The 14,864-nt window shown below is 54.3% G+C and overlaps 1 protein-coding gene and 1 long non-coding RNA gene across 16 annotated transcripts in view; one reads left to right on the forward strand and one right to left on the reverse strand.

Moving 5' to 3' along the window:
- Positions 1 to 14,864, forward strand: part of MAPK8IP3 (mitogen-activated protein kinase 8 interacting protein 3) — a 58,209-nt gene that overhangs the window by 32,638 nt on the left and 10,707 nt on the right. For 9 of the 15 annotated variants that reach the window (XM_032268031.1, XM_032268032.1, XM_032268041.1 and 6 more), the window contains 8 exons: positions 944 to 1,190; positions 1,924 to 2,026; positions 2,280 to 2,398; positions 11,799 to 11,810; positions 12,604 to 12,621; positions 13,541 to 13,598; positions 13,691 to 13,843; positions 14,534 to 14,615. In XM_032268031.1, coding sequence (XP_032123922.1) covers positions 944 to 1,190; positions 1,924 to 2,026; positions 2,280 to 2,398; positions 11,799 to 11,810; positions 12,604 to 12,621; positions 13,541 to 13,598; positions 13,691 to 13,843; positions 14,534 to 14,615 — 792 coding nt within the window. The remainder of the gene's footprint in view (positions 1 to 943; positions 1,191 to 1,923; positions 2,027 to 2,279; positions 2,399 to 11,798; positions 11,811 to 12,603; positions 12,622 to 13,540; positions 13,599 to 13,690; positions 13,844 to 14,533; positions 14,616 to 14,864) is intronic. The other 6 variants (XM_032268033.1, XM_032268037.1, XM_032268044.1 and 3 more) reach the window with 3 other exon arrangements.
- LOC116542880 lies at positions 5,653 to 11,461 on the reverse strand. The gene is made up of 3 exons (XR_004265398.1): positions 11,449 to 11,461; positions 5,863 to 5,868; positions 5,653 to 5,734 (listed from the first exon to the last, which is right to left on the reverse strand). It is a non-coding gene; the product is annotated as an uncharacterized LOC116542880 (long non-coding RNA).

Genomic DNA, 14,864 nt, shown 5'->3' on the forward strand with positions numbered 1-14,864 from the left:
TCTCTCCGTCATGGGAGGTGATCATGGTGGGTGAGAGGAGAGCGTTCGGGCCTCTCTCCGTCGTGGGAGGTGATCATGGTGGGTGAGAGGAGAGCGTTCGGGCCTCTTCTCCGTCCTGGGAGGTGATCATGGCGGGTGAGAGGAGGGCGTTCCATGCTGTTTTTCTTGGGCCAGTCCAATGTCTTTGTTAGGAAAGACCGTTGGAAGGAATGTTTGTTTCGCCTTGCTTATTAGTCACATAGAATGTGGCTCTCTTTAACGAGCTTCCCAAGTAGACAGCTGATTGCAGTTTTTCATAATATGGGCCGTCCCCACCCTGGAGGATATCATGGTGACGTCCTGTTCTGTGAGAACAGGGTTTCGGTTTCTTTGCACTTGCATTAGTGTTCATTGCTGAACTTGGTCCTGTCAAAACGCAGGGTCAACCCCATATGGTCACTCCCCAGCCCTGACCTGAGCCCACGGAGGTACCTGGGGTGGGCACAGGTGGGCCCAGCCTCCAGCTCTTAAGCATAGCAATGGTGCGGGGCAGCAGTGGTGGCCCAGCCAACCCTTCCTGAGTCAGAACCCTCTGCCTTGCCTGGGCTAGACTTGTTTCTGAGCCACAAGCCACAGGGGTGCTGCCACTGTATTCCCTGCAGGGCACTGGCCCATTATAGGCAGCCGTTCTCGGGAGGGCGCCCGTGAAAAGCCTTGTTCCAAGCCATTTCAGGAGGGTGGCACTGCTTCCAAGGAGCCAGAGACGGCGGCCAGATGAGCAGAGCCACTCCGGAGTGGTGTGGCTGGCAGGGCTAGCCTGACTGGCTGCACAGGGGCTCCAGCTCGCAGGGTGAACAAGGCAAAGTGCAAGGTGTTGCTGCGAGAGCCTCTGGCAGCCATGCCGGAGCCGCCGGCCAGAGACCCACAGTGACTGGCGCTCCCTCCTCCCTGTGTTTGTCCCTAGTGTCCACAGGACCAGATGTCCGAGTCTGGCCAGTCCTCAGCGGCCGCCACACCCAGCACCACAGGCACCAAATCCAACACGCCCACATCCTCTGTACCCTCAGCCGCCGCCACACCCCTCAACGAGAGCCTGCAGCCCCTGGGGGACTATGGCGTGGGCCCCAAGAACAGCAAGCATGCCCGGGAGAAGCGTGACAGCCGCAACATGGAGGTCCAGGTCACCCAGGAGATGCGCAACGTCAGTATAGGTGGGCGCTCAGCCCCGGGGCGGAGGAGGCAGGCCTTGGCTTGGGGAGATGCAGCTGTATCGGGCTGTGTAACAAACATACCAGGCGTGCAGTGCAGGCAGCAGAGACACGGTCCTCAGGTCCCAGAGGCTGGGGTCCAAGATCACGGTGCAGGCAGGGCCATTTCCTCCTGCAGCCACTGCTCAGCCTGTAGACTCCACCTTCTCCCCGCATCCTCAGCAATCCTCCCCTCTTCCTATGAGGACACAAGCCCACTGGATTAGAGCCACCACATGAATGCATTTTACCATAATCACCTCTCTAAAGGCCTAGCCTCCAAATATAGTCGTGTTGGGGGGTGTCTATCTACACACGGATTTGGGGAGGCACAACTAAGACAGTAGCCTACGTCACCCACGGCACACAGCCCAGTGAGGAGAAGGTTGAGGGCCTAAAGGAGGTCCAGCCACTGACCTTCCTGGACATGGGATCTTTGCGGATTGGGCTTGCTGCCAGCAATCCCATGCAGAGAGGCTGCTGCAACCCCCCCCAACTCCAGTCCTTCACCTCAGACACCCACTGTGCTGGAGTTCACCCTCTGCCCAGCCAGCCTGGGATGAGCCATTTTTTGATCACCCCCACCTGGTGGGTAGTCCAGCTGTGCCTCCAGACTCAGGTTCTGAGGGCAGCAGTGAGCAGGACAGAGGCTGCCAGGCCCTCTCCTGACCCCAGGTCCCACTGTGCTCTCCCCCAGGCATGGGCAGCAGTGACGAGTGGTCTGATGTTCAGGACATTATTGACTCCACTCCAGAGCTGGACATGTGTCCGGAGACCCGCCTGGACCGCACGGGAAGCAGGTACTGGTTCAGCCCAGCCCTGGGGTCCTAGGGGTCAGTACTTATCTAAGTCTGTGACTTTGGTGAAGGCACCCTCTGCCACCAGTGGGAGAAACATGGCGGTCAGACCTACCGCCTCCCGTCCACTCCTGGCCTGCACTGCAGAGTGAGCGTTGACTGGCTATGGTGGGGGGTGTCGGAAGAGTCTGCACATGCAGCCGCTCCGGGCTGCCCACTGACTCTGCTCTCTCTCCCAACCTGTGTATCCCAACAGCCCAACCCAGGGCATCGTGAACAAAGCTTTTGGCATCAACACTGACTCCCTGTACCATGAACTGTCGACGGCAGGGTCTGAGGTCATTGGGGATGTGGATGAAGGGGCCGACCTCCTAGGTAAGTGCAAGCCTTCCCCCACGTGCGTGCGCAGTGTTGGGGCTTTCTGCTGTCAGTTTTGTTTGTAATGAAAGTTCTCTGTTGGCCAGGCATGGTGGCTCACGCCTGTAATCCCAGCACTTTGGGAGGCCAAGGTGGGTGGATCACGAGGTCAAGAGATCAAGACCATCCTGGCCAACATGGTGAAACCCCGTCTCTACTAAAAAATTACAAAAATGAGCTGGGCGTGGTGGCAAATGCCTGTAGTCCCAGCTACTTGGGAGGCTGAGGCAAGAGAATTGCTTGAACCCAAGAGGCAGAGGTTGCAGTCAGCTGCGATTGTGCCACTGCACTCCAGCCTGGTGCCTGGCGACAGAGCGAGACTCTGTCTCAAAAAAAAAAAAAAAAAGCAAGTCCTCTGTCAGCCGTGAGCTAGGAACCTTTATTTTTCCAGCTTTATATACTTATTTTTCTATTTTGAGACAGAGACTCGCTCTGTTGCCAGGCTGGAGTGCAGTGGTGGGATCTCGGCTCACTGCAACCTCTGCCTCCCGGGTTCAAGCGATTCTCCTGCCTTAGCTTCCTAAGCAGCTGGGATTACAGGCATGGGCCACCATGCCCTGCTAGTTTCTGTATTTTTGGTAGAGACAGGGTTTTACCATGTTGGCCAGGCTGGTCTCGAACCCCTGACCTCAGACGATCTGCCTGCCTCAAGCTCCCAAAGTGCTGAGATTACAGGCTTAAGCCACCGGACCCGGCCTATTGAGTTTATTTCATATGTAATCACCCCTTCATCTCCACGGGGGACTGGTTTCTGGACTGCCCCAAGGATACCCAACTCTGAGGCTTCTCACGTCCCACCTCTAAAGTGGTGTAGTGTTTTCGAAGAACCTGTGTGCACCCTGCACACCCTCCCGTGTCCTCCACATCTCGTCTGGGTTAAGCTGTAGGTGCTGCGGAAGTAGGTGCTGTTTTACTGTGTTGTTTGGGGAATAATGACAGGAAAAAATATACACGTCGGTATGGACGCGGCCACCACAGGCCTAGCTGGCTACATTTCCCATCCAAGGTTGGTTGAATCCACAGATGCAGAACTCATGGGTATGGAGGGTTGACTGTACCATCAAATTCACCTCCGAAAGTGCATGGCTTTGTGGTTTCAGCATACTCACAGGTGGTGCCGCCGCCCACAGTATCTTAGTTTAGAATGTTCCGCCGTCCCAAAAAGAAACCCGTGCCTGGTAGCCTCGCCACATTTCATGCACACACCGTCGGGGCTGTTGACTTTCGAGGAGGTTGGGAGGGTGCCCATGTGCCTGCTCAGTGTGCATTAGCCTCTCCACATGCTCTAGGGCCATCAACTTTGGAGGAGGCTGGGAGGGTGCCCACCTGCCCACTCCTGCCCAGACAGCCCTGGCTTTGCCTCTGTGCCGCAGGTCCACACCAGACCCCCTGCCGCTGTCTGCAGCAGCTGCGAACAGCGGGGCCTGCTTCCTGTCAGCACATGGAGTCCCTGTGCTCACAGCATCTCCTGGTAGCTGAGTGCTGGCCATGTGGCTCAGATCCCCAGGCCAGTGCCTTCAGGTATGGCAGGCAGGCAGTAGGACAGTCTAGTCTGTCCCCTTGTATGCATCAGGGTCCGAGCCGTTCGCCATGGCCTTGCTCCCCACAGCCCACAGGGCGAGAAGCTCCGGGATCCCAGGCTGCTTCCTGGTGTACTCCTGGCTGATTGTCGTATCTGGGGTAGGGGGACCTACAGGGTGCAGAGTGATGTAGGGTGCCTCAGGTCTGACAGGGAGGCCTGTCTCAGCCTGGCTTGAGTCAGAAAGTGTCCCAATAGAGGCCACGTATAAATAACATCATATTTTCTGTCTTAACCATGTTGAAGCGTTCAGCTTAGTAGTGTTGGGCACACTCTAGTCAATGGTGAAAGATGGAATGTTCTCCCCTACGATCATGAAGAAGGCAAGGGGGCCTGCTTTGGTGCTGTGAATTTTCAGTGAAACTTTTCTCATGTGTTGCAAAAATATATATAAAAAATCCAAGGCCGGGTGCGGTGGCTCAAGCCTGTAATCCCAGCACTTTGGGAGGCCGAGGTGGGTGGATCACAAGGTCAAGAGATTGAGACCATCCTGGTCAACATGGTGAAACCCCATGTCTACTAAAAATACAAAACATTAGCTGGGCATGGTGGTGCGTGCCTGTAATCCCAGCTACTCAGGAGGCTGAGGCAGGAGAATTGCCTGAACCCAGGAGGCGGAGGTTGCGCTGAGCCGAGATCGCGCCATTGCACTCCAGCCTGGGTAACGAGAGCGAAACTCCATCTCAAAAAAATAAATAAATAAATAAAAATAAAAATAAAAAATCCAAAGGCAATTAATACTCAGAAACATTCTGCCAAATTGGGGCAATCTCTTTTAATATTTTGATGTCCTTCCACTCTACATCATTCAGATAATGTATATTTTTCAACATTTTTTTTATTTTTGGAAAAAATTATATATGCCTATAATAATATTTAAATAATATCAGAAAATTCCAGGAAGAGAGTAAAAACCAGAGGGAACGTCGCCCCCATGCCATGATGATTGTTTTAATGTCTTGGTGACACCCTACCAGGCACCACGACCCCCAGATGTGGACACGTGTGTACACGGGACACAGAGTGTCGGGTTGCAGCTGCCCTTCTCATTGTGGGTGCCATTCATATTTCCGTGGGTGCCAGCACTGACACGGCCACCACCGGTCCTCACTGCAGCCTCAGGCCGTCCTCCTGCCAGTGTCCCCTGTTTATAGGTGAAGAAACTGAGGCCAGGTGTGGTGGCTCTCGCCTATAATCCCAGCACTTTGAGAGGCTGAGGTGGGTGGATCACATGAGGTCAGAAGTTTGAGACCAGCCTGGCCAGCTTGGTGAAACCCTGTCTCTACTAAAAATACAGAAAAAGTTAGCCAGGCGTGGTGGCACGAACCTGTAATCCCAGCTCCTCATGAGGCTAAGGCTGAAGAATCATTTGAACCCAGGAAGCAGATATTGCAGTGAGCCTAGATTGCGCTACTGGACTCCAGCCTGGGTGACAGAGAGAGACCCTGTCTCAAAAAAAAAAAAGAGAGACAGGTCAGGGAGGGTGAGAGGACAGTCAGAGCTCGGGCTCAAACGCAGATCCGACCCAGAGCAGCAGCCCGGCTCTGAGCACGGTCTGTGCTGTGCAGTGGCTTTACTGACATGTGATTTTCACACTGTGCAATTCATCCACTTACGGGGTATGGTCCCACGGGTCTTAGCATGCCCACTGTTTACAGTCATACAGTTTGCACCTTTTGGGTGGTGAATGTTTTCACCCCTACCTCTGCATGCCCCTGCTGCATAGCCACCCCCTGCTGCGCCCACCTAGAGGACACTGGCCAGGAGCCTGCATTCCCATGCCACTCTGGCACAACTGTTTTCTTATATCATGACGGAGGCCGTGAGTCACTGTGCACGCCACTGTGTGCTCTAGGCTCTGCCACCCTGCTCAGAAGGGTGCTGGTCATCTGGGCACTGCCGAGCTCAGGCTGGCACAAGAGTCCGCTCTTGGGAGTAACAGACCTTTTGGTCCCTTTCCAGAGCCTTAAACATAATGCGTCTAAGAAAGTCAGGCAGGGAGGCCGGGCACAGTCACTCATGCCTGTAATCCCAGAGCTTTGGGAGGCCAAGGCAGGAGGATCACTTGAGGCTAGGAGTTTGAGACCAGCCTGGCCAACATAGCAAGACCCTATCTCTACAAAACATTTTATAAAAAATTAGGCAGGTGGCCGGGTGCAGTGGCTCACACCTGTAATCCCAGCACTTCTACAAAACATTTTATAAGAAATTAGGCAGGCGGCCGGGTGTAGTGGCTCACGCCTGTAATTCTAGCACTTCTACAAAACATTTTATAAAAAATTAGGCAGGCGGCCTGGTGCAGTGGGTCATGCCTGTAATCCCAGCACTTTGGGAGGCTGATGCGGGCAGATCACGACAACAGGAGATTGAGACCATCCTGGCCAACATGGTAAAACCCTGTCTCTAGTAAAAATACAAAAATTAGCCAGGTGTGGTGGCATGCACCTGTAGTCCCAGCTATTCAGGAGGCTGAGGCAGGAGAATCGCTTGAACCCAGGAGTCAGAGGTTGCAGTGAGCTGAGATGCTACCACTGCACTCCAGCTTGGTGATAGAGTGAGACTCCCATCTCAAAAAAAAAAAGGCAAGCATGGTGGTGTGCGCCTGTAAGTCCCAGCTGCTTGGGAGGCCGAGGCCAGCTGCTTGGGAGGCCGAGGTGGGACGATCACTTCAGCCTGGGAGTTTGAGGCTGCAGTGAGCTATGAGCACACCTCTGCACCCCAGCCTTGGTGACAGAGTGAGACCCTGTCTCTTAAAAAAAAAAAGAGAAAGGAAAAGAAAAAGGTGGTCCTGAGAAGTGGGGACCTCGTCCTGTTGCTGCAATCTGTTGATAGAAAGTTTTTGAAACAGAGGAGCCTGCTCTCCGGCACCCAGGATAGAGGAATGAGCTGAGGGCTCGTCCATGTCCAGCTCAGCTACAGGGCGGGCACAAGCTCCTGAAGACAGCAGGGAAAGGAGTACACCCTTGTGTGGCTGCCAAGGAGGGGAGAGCCGGAACTGCATGGATCTGGAAAGAGCATCATTTCAGAAACACGTCAGCTTCACATGTGACAGGAGGGTGCTTCTGCCGAAAGTCAGCAGGTGGAGAGCAGTGTCCCTCCATCCAGTGCCTGCGCTGGCAGCCTGGTGCCTCTCAGCATTTTTTCTCTGAATTCCTTTGGCAATGGAGGCATAAAAAGAGCCCAGGTTGGGCATCTGTTACATTCCATCAAATCTCAGACAACACCAATTTTAAGACACGTTTTTTTTTTTTTTCTATAGAAGTGGGGTGTTGCTGTGTTGCCAGGGCTGGTCTCAAACTCCCAGGCTCAAATGATCCTCACACTTTGGTCTCCCAAACTGCACTGGGATTACAACTGTGAGCCACCACACCCAGCCGACACACCATTATTTTAGGAATCTTTAAGAAAGAAAAAACTGCAGCAAATTAAACTATAATGTGACAGTGATTGTTTAAGACCCACTGAAATTTCAGAAATATTAACATGAGAAAAAAAAAGGACATCTTCGAATTGGCATAATAAGCAGTAAGGGAATTAATACTCACTAAGCACGTGGCTGGCTGGGATCTGTACCAGCTGTTACCGCATTACCTGGTGGGAATTTCACAGCAAGTATTCACTGAGGAGCTTATTTTTCTGTTTTACAAATGACTGACACTCAGAGAAGGTACACTCTGTGCCCTGCATTGTTGAGCTGGAATCTGGAGTCCACACAGCTGATCTTTCCCTCCACTCTGCTCTGCACGGGCAAGGCAGCCCTCAGGAGAGATTCCACTGACATAGTAGCCAGACCTAGAAAATGTCCACAGGTAACCTTGAGAAGAGACAGGCCTGTGTAAGATACGGAAGCATCCTTGAAGGACGTGACAGAAACCATACACCCAGAGGGTGATGCCACGTGCCTGGACCTGAAGACACACCCTGTGAGCTGCCTGGTGACGTCATAGACAGCCCACTGGTCTCACGGGGATCCGTTCATTACCAGTAAAAATACCCACACACTTGTTGGAGATTTTTCTGGAACTCTATGAATGGAACTGAAGTTCATCCAGTAGAGGAAACATGTGAGAATAGCCTAGAAAATGAGAGAACAAGCTTGCAGGATTCCACAGAAAGCTGCAGCAGCTGAGGCAGGCAGCGACAAACCCGTGATGTGAGCTCACAAGCTCAGGGCGGAGAGCCAAGGACAGACCTGGAGCCATGGGGAATCCGTCTCTGAAAAGTGTGGCATCTCAAACCATGGGAAGCAGGTGAATTAGTCAATAATTGTACTGCCTTAGTTGCTGCTGGTGTGAAATGAAGTCTAAGCCTAACCTCACCCCGTAAACAGCAGTGATTTCCAGGTGGATTAAGGACCAAAGCACACAATTACAAGAACAACAGAACAGAGCCGGCCATGGTGGCATCTGTGATCCCAGCAACTTGGGAGTCTGAGGCGGGAGGATCACTTGAGCCTAGGAGTTCGAGGATATAGTGAGTCATGATTGCACCTCTGTGCTCCAGCTTGGGGGATAGAGCAAGACTCTGTCTCCCGAAAACAAGAGTGTCAACAAGGGATAGAACTAGAAAAGGTGCTGGGCGCAGTGGCTCATCCCATAATGCCAGCACTTTGGGAGGCTATGGTGGGTGGATCACTTGAGGTCAGAAGTTTGAGACCAGACAGACCAACATGGTGAAACCCCATCTCCACTAATAATACAAAAAACTACCTGGGTGTGGTGGTATGTGCCTGTAATCTCAGCTGCTGGGGTGGCTGAGGCAGGAAAATCACTTGAGCCCAGGAGGTGGAGATTACAGTGAGCGGACATCATGCCACTGCACTCCAGCCTGGGTGACAGAGAAGACTCTGTCTCAACAAAAAAAAAAAAAAGAAAAGAAAAAAACTGGACTGGGCCCAGTGGCTCACGCCTGTAATCCCAGTTTTTTAGGAGGCCAAGGTGAGTGGATCACCTGAGGTCAGGAGTTTGAGACCAGCCTGGCCAACATGGTGAAACCCCATCTCTACTAAAAATTTAAAAAAAAAAAAAAAAAAATTAGCTGGGTGTGGTGATGGCAGGCACCTTTAATCCAAGTTACTTGGGAGGCTGAGGCAGGAGAACTGCTTGAACCTGGGAAGCGGAGATTGCAGTAATCCAAGATTGAACCATTGCACTCCAGCCTGGGTGACAAGAGTGAAACTCTGTTTCCAAAAATAAAAATGAAAAACTGGCAAAGGATATTGGAGAATATTTTCATATTCTGGGCCTGTCTATGTGACCAAAGCCATAAAGGAAAATAATGAGAGCTGTGGCTAATGATGGAGAAATCATTAAAATTAAAATAAAGGCTGGCACAGTGATTCACACCTGTAATTCCAGCACTTTGGGAAGCCAAGGCGGGAGGATTGCTTGAGCCCAGGAGTTCAAGACCAGCCTGACAACAAAGGAAACCCTGTCTCTACAAAAAAATACAAAAATTAGCTGGACGTTGTGGTGCATACATGTAGCAGCTACAGACATAGCTGAAGTGAATTTTAGCTCAAGTTGAGTTTAGTGTGTAGCCTGAGAATCATGCCAGCCACTCAGGAGCCTGAGCCAGGAGGAGTGCCTGAGCCCTGGAGGCTGATGCTGCAGGGAGCCAAGATCGCACCACTGCACGCCAGCCTGGGTGACAGAGCAAGTCCTTCACAACTAAAGAAAGAACGAAAGAAAGAAACCAAGTACAATAGGAATCGTCAGAAGATAAAACAGGAAATGTGGCCGGGCGCAGTGGCTCACGCCTGTAATCTCAGCACTTTGGGAGACCAAGGTGGGCAGATCACGAGGCCAAGAGATCGAGACCATCCTGGCCAACATGGTGAAACCCCGTCTGTACTAAAAAACAAAAATTAGCTGGGTATGGTAGGTGCCTGTAATCCCAGTTACTCGGGAGGATGAGACAGGAGAATTGCTTGAATCTGGAAGACAGAGATTGCAGTGAGCCAAGATCGAGCCACTGCACTCCAGCCTCATGACAGAGCAAGACTCCATCTCAAAAAAAAAAAAAAAAAAAGGGAAATTTACAGACTATACCAATAAACATATGAAAAGATGCTCAATTTTAGAAATAATAAATAGAAAATCAAGAAAACATTTTCCCTACAAGACTGAAAATAGACAATCGAGGCTGTCTAGGGTGGAGCGGGTGCTGCCCTCCATGCCAGAGGTGAGGGGTGCAGCCCCACTGAGCACCTGTAGGTGGTAGCGGTGGTGGAGCCTTCGAGGGAGCAGCCGAGCAGTCACAGGCTGAGAGGTACCTCAAGCCCTCACGCAGGGACATCGAGTCTCGCGAGAGCAGGTGCAGTGACAGATGATGAGATGTTCCCATAGAGAAACACTACAGGGCATTAAAAGCAACCAGGCCGGGTGCAGTGGCTCATGCCTGCTAAGGCAGGTGGATCATTTGAGCTCCAGAGTTCAAGACCAGCCTGGGCAACATGGCAAAACCCCATCTCTACCAAATGCTTAGTTGGGCTTGGTGGTGTGCACCTGTGGCTGCAGCTACTCTGGAGGCTGAGGGAGAGGATTGCTTAAGCCTGGGAGGCGGAGATTGCAGTGAGCAATTTGAGCTCACGAGTTCCAGACCAGCCTGGGCAACATGGTGAGACCTCATCTCTACTAAAAAAAAATACAACAATTAGCCGGGCGTGGTGGCGTGCACCTGTACTCCCAGCTACTTGGGAGGCTGAGGTGGGAGAATCTTCAGCCTGGGAAGTCGAGGTTGCAGTGAGCTGTGATGGTGCCACTGCACTCCAGGCTGGGCAACAGAGTGAGATCCTGGCTCAAAAAATAAATAAAGGCAACCAGGAACCTCAGCACAGGAGAGTCCCATGACACAGGAACACAGGAAGTCTCCCAGAGAGATGGATGATGTGGTCCCCTGTTTGTTTTTTGAAACCCGTTGTTTATCTAGAAGGAAATCTGAGGGGAGAATATTGGCCATTAGCAGCGGTTGCCCTGGGAAGCCATTTGAAAGAGGGACATCTGCTCTTGATTGAGGTGCTTTAGTACTGGAATTCCTGTAACAAACAACCCTTTTGTCATCTAAATCAAGTGACTCTTTAATACATTTCCTTTTCTGTGTGAAAGCAACCAAGTAGATCGGAGCCACATCCTCACCTGCGGAGGAGGAGGTGGTGTTTTCCCGCCGAGTGTTTCCCTCTGCCTCCGTGCAGGGGGAACCGGGACCCAGTGAGGATGCTGCCCCCACCACCCTCCCCACCCCTCCTCTGCATTCTGGCTTAGTTTTCTCCACCTTCCACTGTGAGGTCCTTGCTCCCAGTTTGTCTTCAGTAGCCCTTCTCTGAGGTCCTGCCCTACCTGGGCTGACCCAGGAGCCTCAGAGTCCAGCCCTAGGCCTGCACCTGCAGTGTCTGTCTCACCCACGCTGGGGGCTTTTGGAGGCTGAGCACCTGCCACACCCTGCCCCACACACTCCTCTTCACAGGCCGTCTTCATGGGGGTTGCAGGGGACCTGCCCTCCTGATGGGTGGCGGGAGCAGAGGGGAGCAGGGTCAAGGCTCAGCTCTGGGCTGGACCACGGCACCTGGCCCCGTTCCCTGCAGGTTTCTGCCTGGGGTTATAGGCATCCAGACCTGCTGGAGGCTGCTCCTGTTCTCTCTTGTCCTGCAACATGGGAGTGGCCGAATCATTGATGCTTTTTCTTTAATAAGAGTTTCTTTATTTTGTCAGTTCCAGTCACCAATTGACCTTTATCACTTCCTTCCCCCCTGCCTTTCTGTGCCACGCTGGACACGCCCAGGGGAGTTCTCAGGTGTGTATCTCTCTCCTTTCTGTCTCCCCTCTGTGGCTGGGGGTGGACTGGGATGCCCTGAGCTTTCCCAACACCACGGCTGTGTGGCCCGCCCCCCACGCCGCCATAGCGCCTGTGCTTCTGCTCGCCGCCACCGCAGCTCGGAAGCTTGTTTCAGTTTGCTCCACCAGCCACTTCACAGTGACACAGCCTGAAAAGTCCCCCGACGGCCATTTCTGAAGGCCCTGCAGAGCCTTAAGACACGCACGGCAGTGACTAGACACAGCCAAGGCCAGCTCTGGGTCCTCCCCTGCTGTCAGGCGCACCCCAGAAGCCAGGTCCTAGAGGCCCCTGCCAAGCTCAGCCCGGGACCCCCTCCTCACCTGGGTGGACAGGCCGAGTTCTGCTTTCTGGCTGCACAGCAGGAGGCTCTGAGGCCCCACCCAGAGACTGTCCAGGTGCAGCCCCCCAGCCTTCAGGCGTAGCCTGTCTCCACAGGGGTGCCTTTTGTCCCCAGCCCCATCTGGCCCAGCATTTGGGGTAAGATGTTAGCTACCAGCCCCACAAGTGACATTGACCTGGTAGTCTTCATGTAATTCCAAGGATAAACTTTCCAGAAGTAGCTGGCTCTGTCCCATCTCCTACCCTCCCAACTCCCTCCTGCGCCCACCCTAACCCAGCAGACCCAGCCGACCCAGCCCTGAATTCCCCCCAGCCTGCTGTCCACACGGGCTTAACGCGTTTCTCTTCTCCCTCTCTCCCTCTCCTCCCGCCCTGGTTGCCCATCTCCTGTGGGACGGGGACGGCTCCCTAGTGCGCGATGATTTCTTTGGTAAGGCTGAGGCCCCGTTCCCGCGCGTCACCCCTCCACCCCTACATCGTCTACTGCTTCATGAGCTGTTTGCTTTGTTCTGCATGATGGGGACAGCATTGGGGCCGCCGGGGTCAGGGGGCAGCCCTGGGTGAGGCTAGCTCTGTCCTGGCTGCCTCTGGGTTGTGGGAGGTGGCGACTTCTCCCAAGGGACAGACTTGAAGGCCTGAGGAAGGTAGCCCCAACCTCTCTGAGTCCCCACAAGCACAGGGCACACCCTGTCTGTGGGGAGGAAGGCCCATGTTTGAGGCAAGGGAGGTAACAATGGAGGCCTCAGGCAGGACCCCTGAGCCCAGGCACGGAGGCGTGTGATGCTGTTTCCTGACTGCGTAGATGTGGGGCAGTGTGTGGGAAGGCCGGACCTTGGAGTTTCTTTCCATTCTTTTGGGGTTTCTGGGCATGCTTGCAGGAGCTCAGTCCAGGTTCACTTGGGGCCTGATGGTAGAGGAGCCATCAGTCCCACTATGGGAAGGCACCAGGGAGCCACGGTCCTCACAGCCGCCCTGCCATGCCCCATGCCTTCTGGCCCCACTGTGAGAGGCCTCTCCTCACCCACCTGCCCCTCACCCCAGCCCCAACATCATTCACCTGAGGGTGGCGGCTCTGAGAGGGCCTGCCTTATGATGGGACTACTGGGGGCACTGAGGTGACAGCACAGTAGGCCACTCAGAGGCCTGCATCTGGCCAGCTGGCCTGTGACATTGATCAGTCATGAGAACCACCCCAAGGCCTGGGAGCCTGCTCTGTGTTCCCTGCAGATCGGGCGTCACCCCCCACCAGGCCACCCTCTCCAGAAGTGTGGTTACCCTGAGGCAGGTGCGGTAGCACCAGGGTCCTGCCTCCAAGGGCACAGGTGAAACCTCTGCACCTTCTGTTTCAGGAATGGGCAAAGAAGTGGGAAATCTGCTGCTGGAAAACTCACAGCTTCTGGAAACCAAGTAAGAGGGCCCTTCTCCCGTGTGGCGAGGCTGAGGCAGCCCTCCTCGCCAGGACTGGGAGACTGCACTCCCATCTTTCTGCTTTTTCAAAGAAACGCCTTGAACGTGGTGAAGAATGACCTCATTGCCAAGGTTGACCAGCTGTCCGGGGAGCAGGAAGTGCTGAGGGGTGAGCTGGAGGCTGCCAAGCAGGCCAAAGTCAAGCTGGAAAACCGCATCAAGGAGCTGGAAGAGGAACTGAAAAGGTGAGGGCGGGGGCTTGGAGAGCCTGTCACAGAGGCACCCGGCGTCAGGGCTCCGGAGCGGCTGCCTTCTCCAGTGCCTGCTCTCCAGCCAGAGTGGCTTTGTGCACCCCCAGCTCCAGCTCACAGCCATTTCACCCTGACCAGCCCAAGAGGGACCGTGGTCTCCTGAGCCTCCCACAGCGCACGCTGGGCCTGTCTTACGCGTCCTTACCTGCGTGGCGTGTGGGGCTCAGGGCTCAGCTGCAGCTCCCACGATCCCATTCCTCCAGCCCTTTGATCAGCCAAGGTTTGGCTGTGGACCCTGGAGAGCTGTGTGCTGGGGCTCCAGCCTTTCTCTGATAAGCAGAGGAGGTGTGGAGTCCCGAGACTGTGCCTCTGCCTGAGAGGGGACCTGGATCTGCTCTGGGTTTGCTGAAGCCAGGGCCCCTGTGATTTGCCCCGCTCCGCATTCCCAGGCAGCCAGGATGGAAGGCTGGGCTTCAGGACACTTGTACAGCGGTGGTGCAGGACCACCTGTCCCCAGAGAACCGGCAGCAGAGCTCTGGGCCCTGAACCAGAGGGCTGCTGCGGGGAGAGCCCCCAGCCCTGCACAGAGGCAAGGACACAAGTCTGGGGCGGGCACTGCCCGCTGTTTCTTCCCGAGGCCCCTGGGAGGCCCTCACCCTCCCTGCCTCCTTGCCCTTCCCGCAGAGTGAAGTCTGAGGCCATCATCGCCCGCCGCGAACCCAAAGAAGAGGCGGAGGATGTAAGCAGCTATCTCTGTACAGAATCGGTACATCCGCTCTTCACTCTTCACACGCGGGGCAGCCACCCTTCATCATTCCCATGCCTTCCCATGCTGGGTGTCCACCATTCCCATGCACTCACACACGGGGCGACCACCATTCACACACACTAACATGCTGGGTGTCCACCATTCCCACGCACTCACATGTGGGGCGGCCACCATTCACACGCACTCACACACGGGGCGGCCACCATTCACACGCACTCACATGCTGGGTGTCCACCAACCCCACGC

This window comes from Sapajus apella, unplaced genomic scaffold (assembly GCF_009761245.1).
Source record: "Sapajus apella isolate SASKATOON/1434 unplaced genomic scaffold, GSC_monkey_1.0 scaffold175, whole genome shotgun sequence".
Lineage (NCBI taxonomy): Eukaryota > Metazoa > Chordata > Mammalia > Primates > Cebidae > Sapajus > Sapajus apella.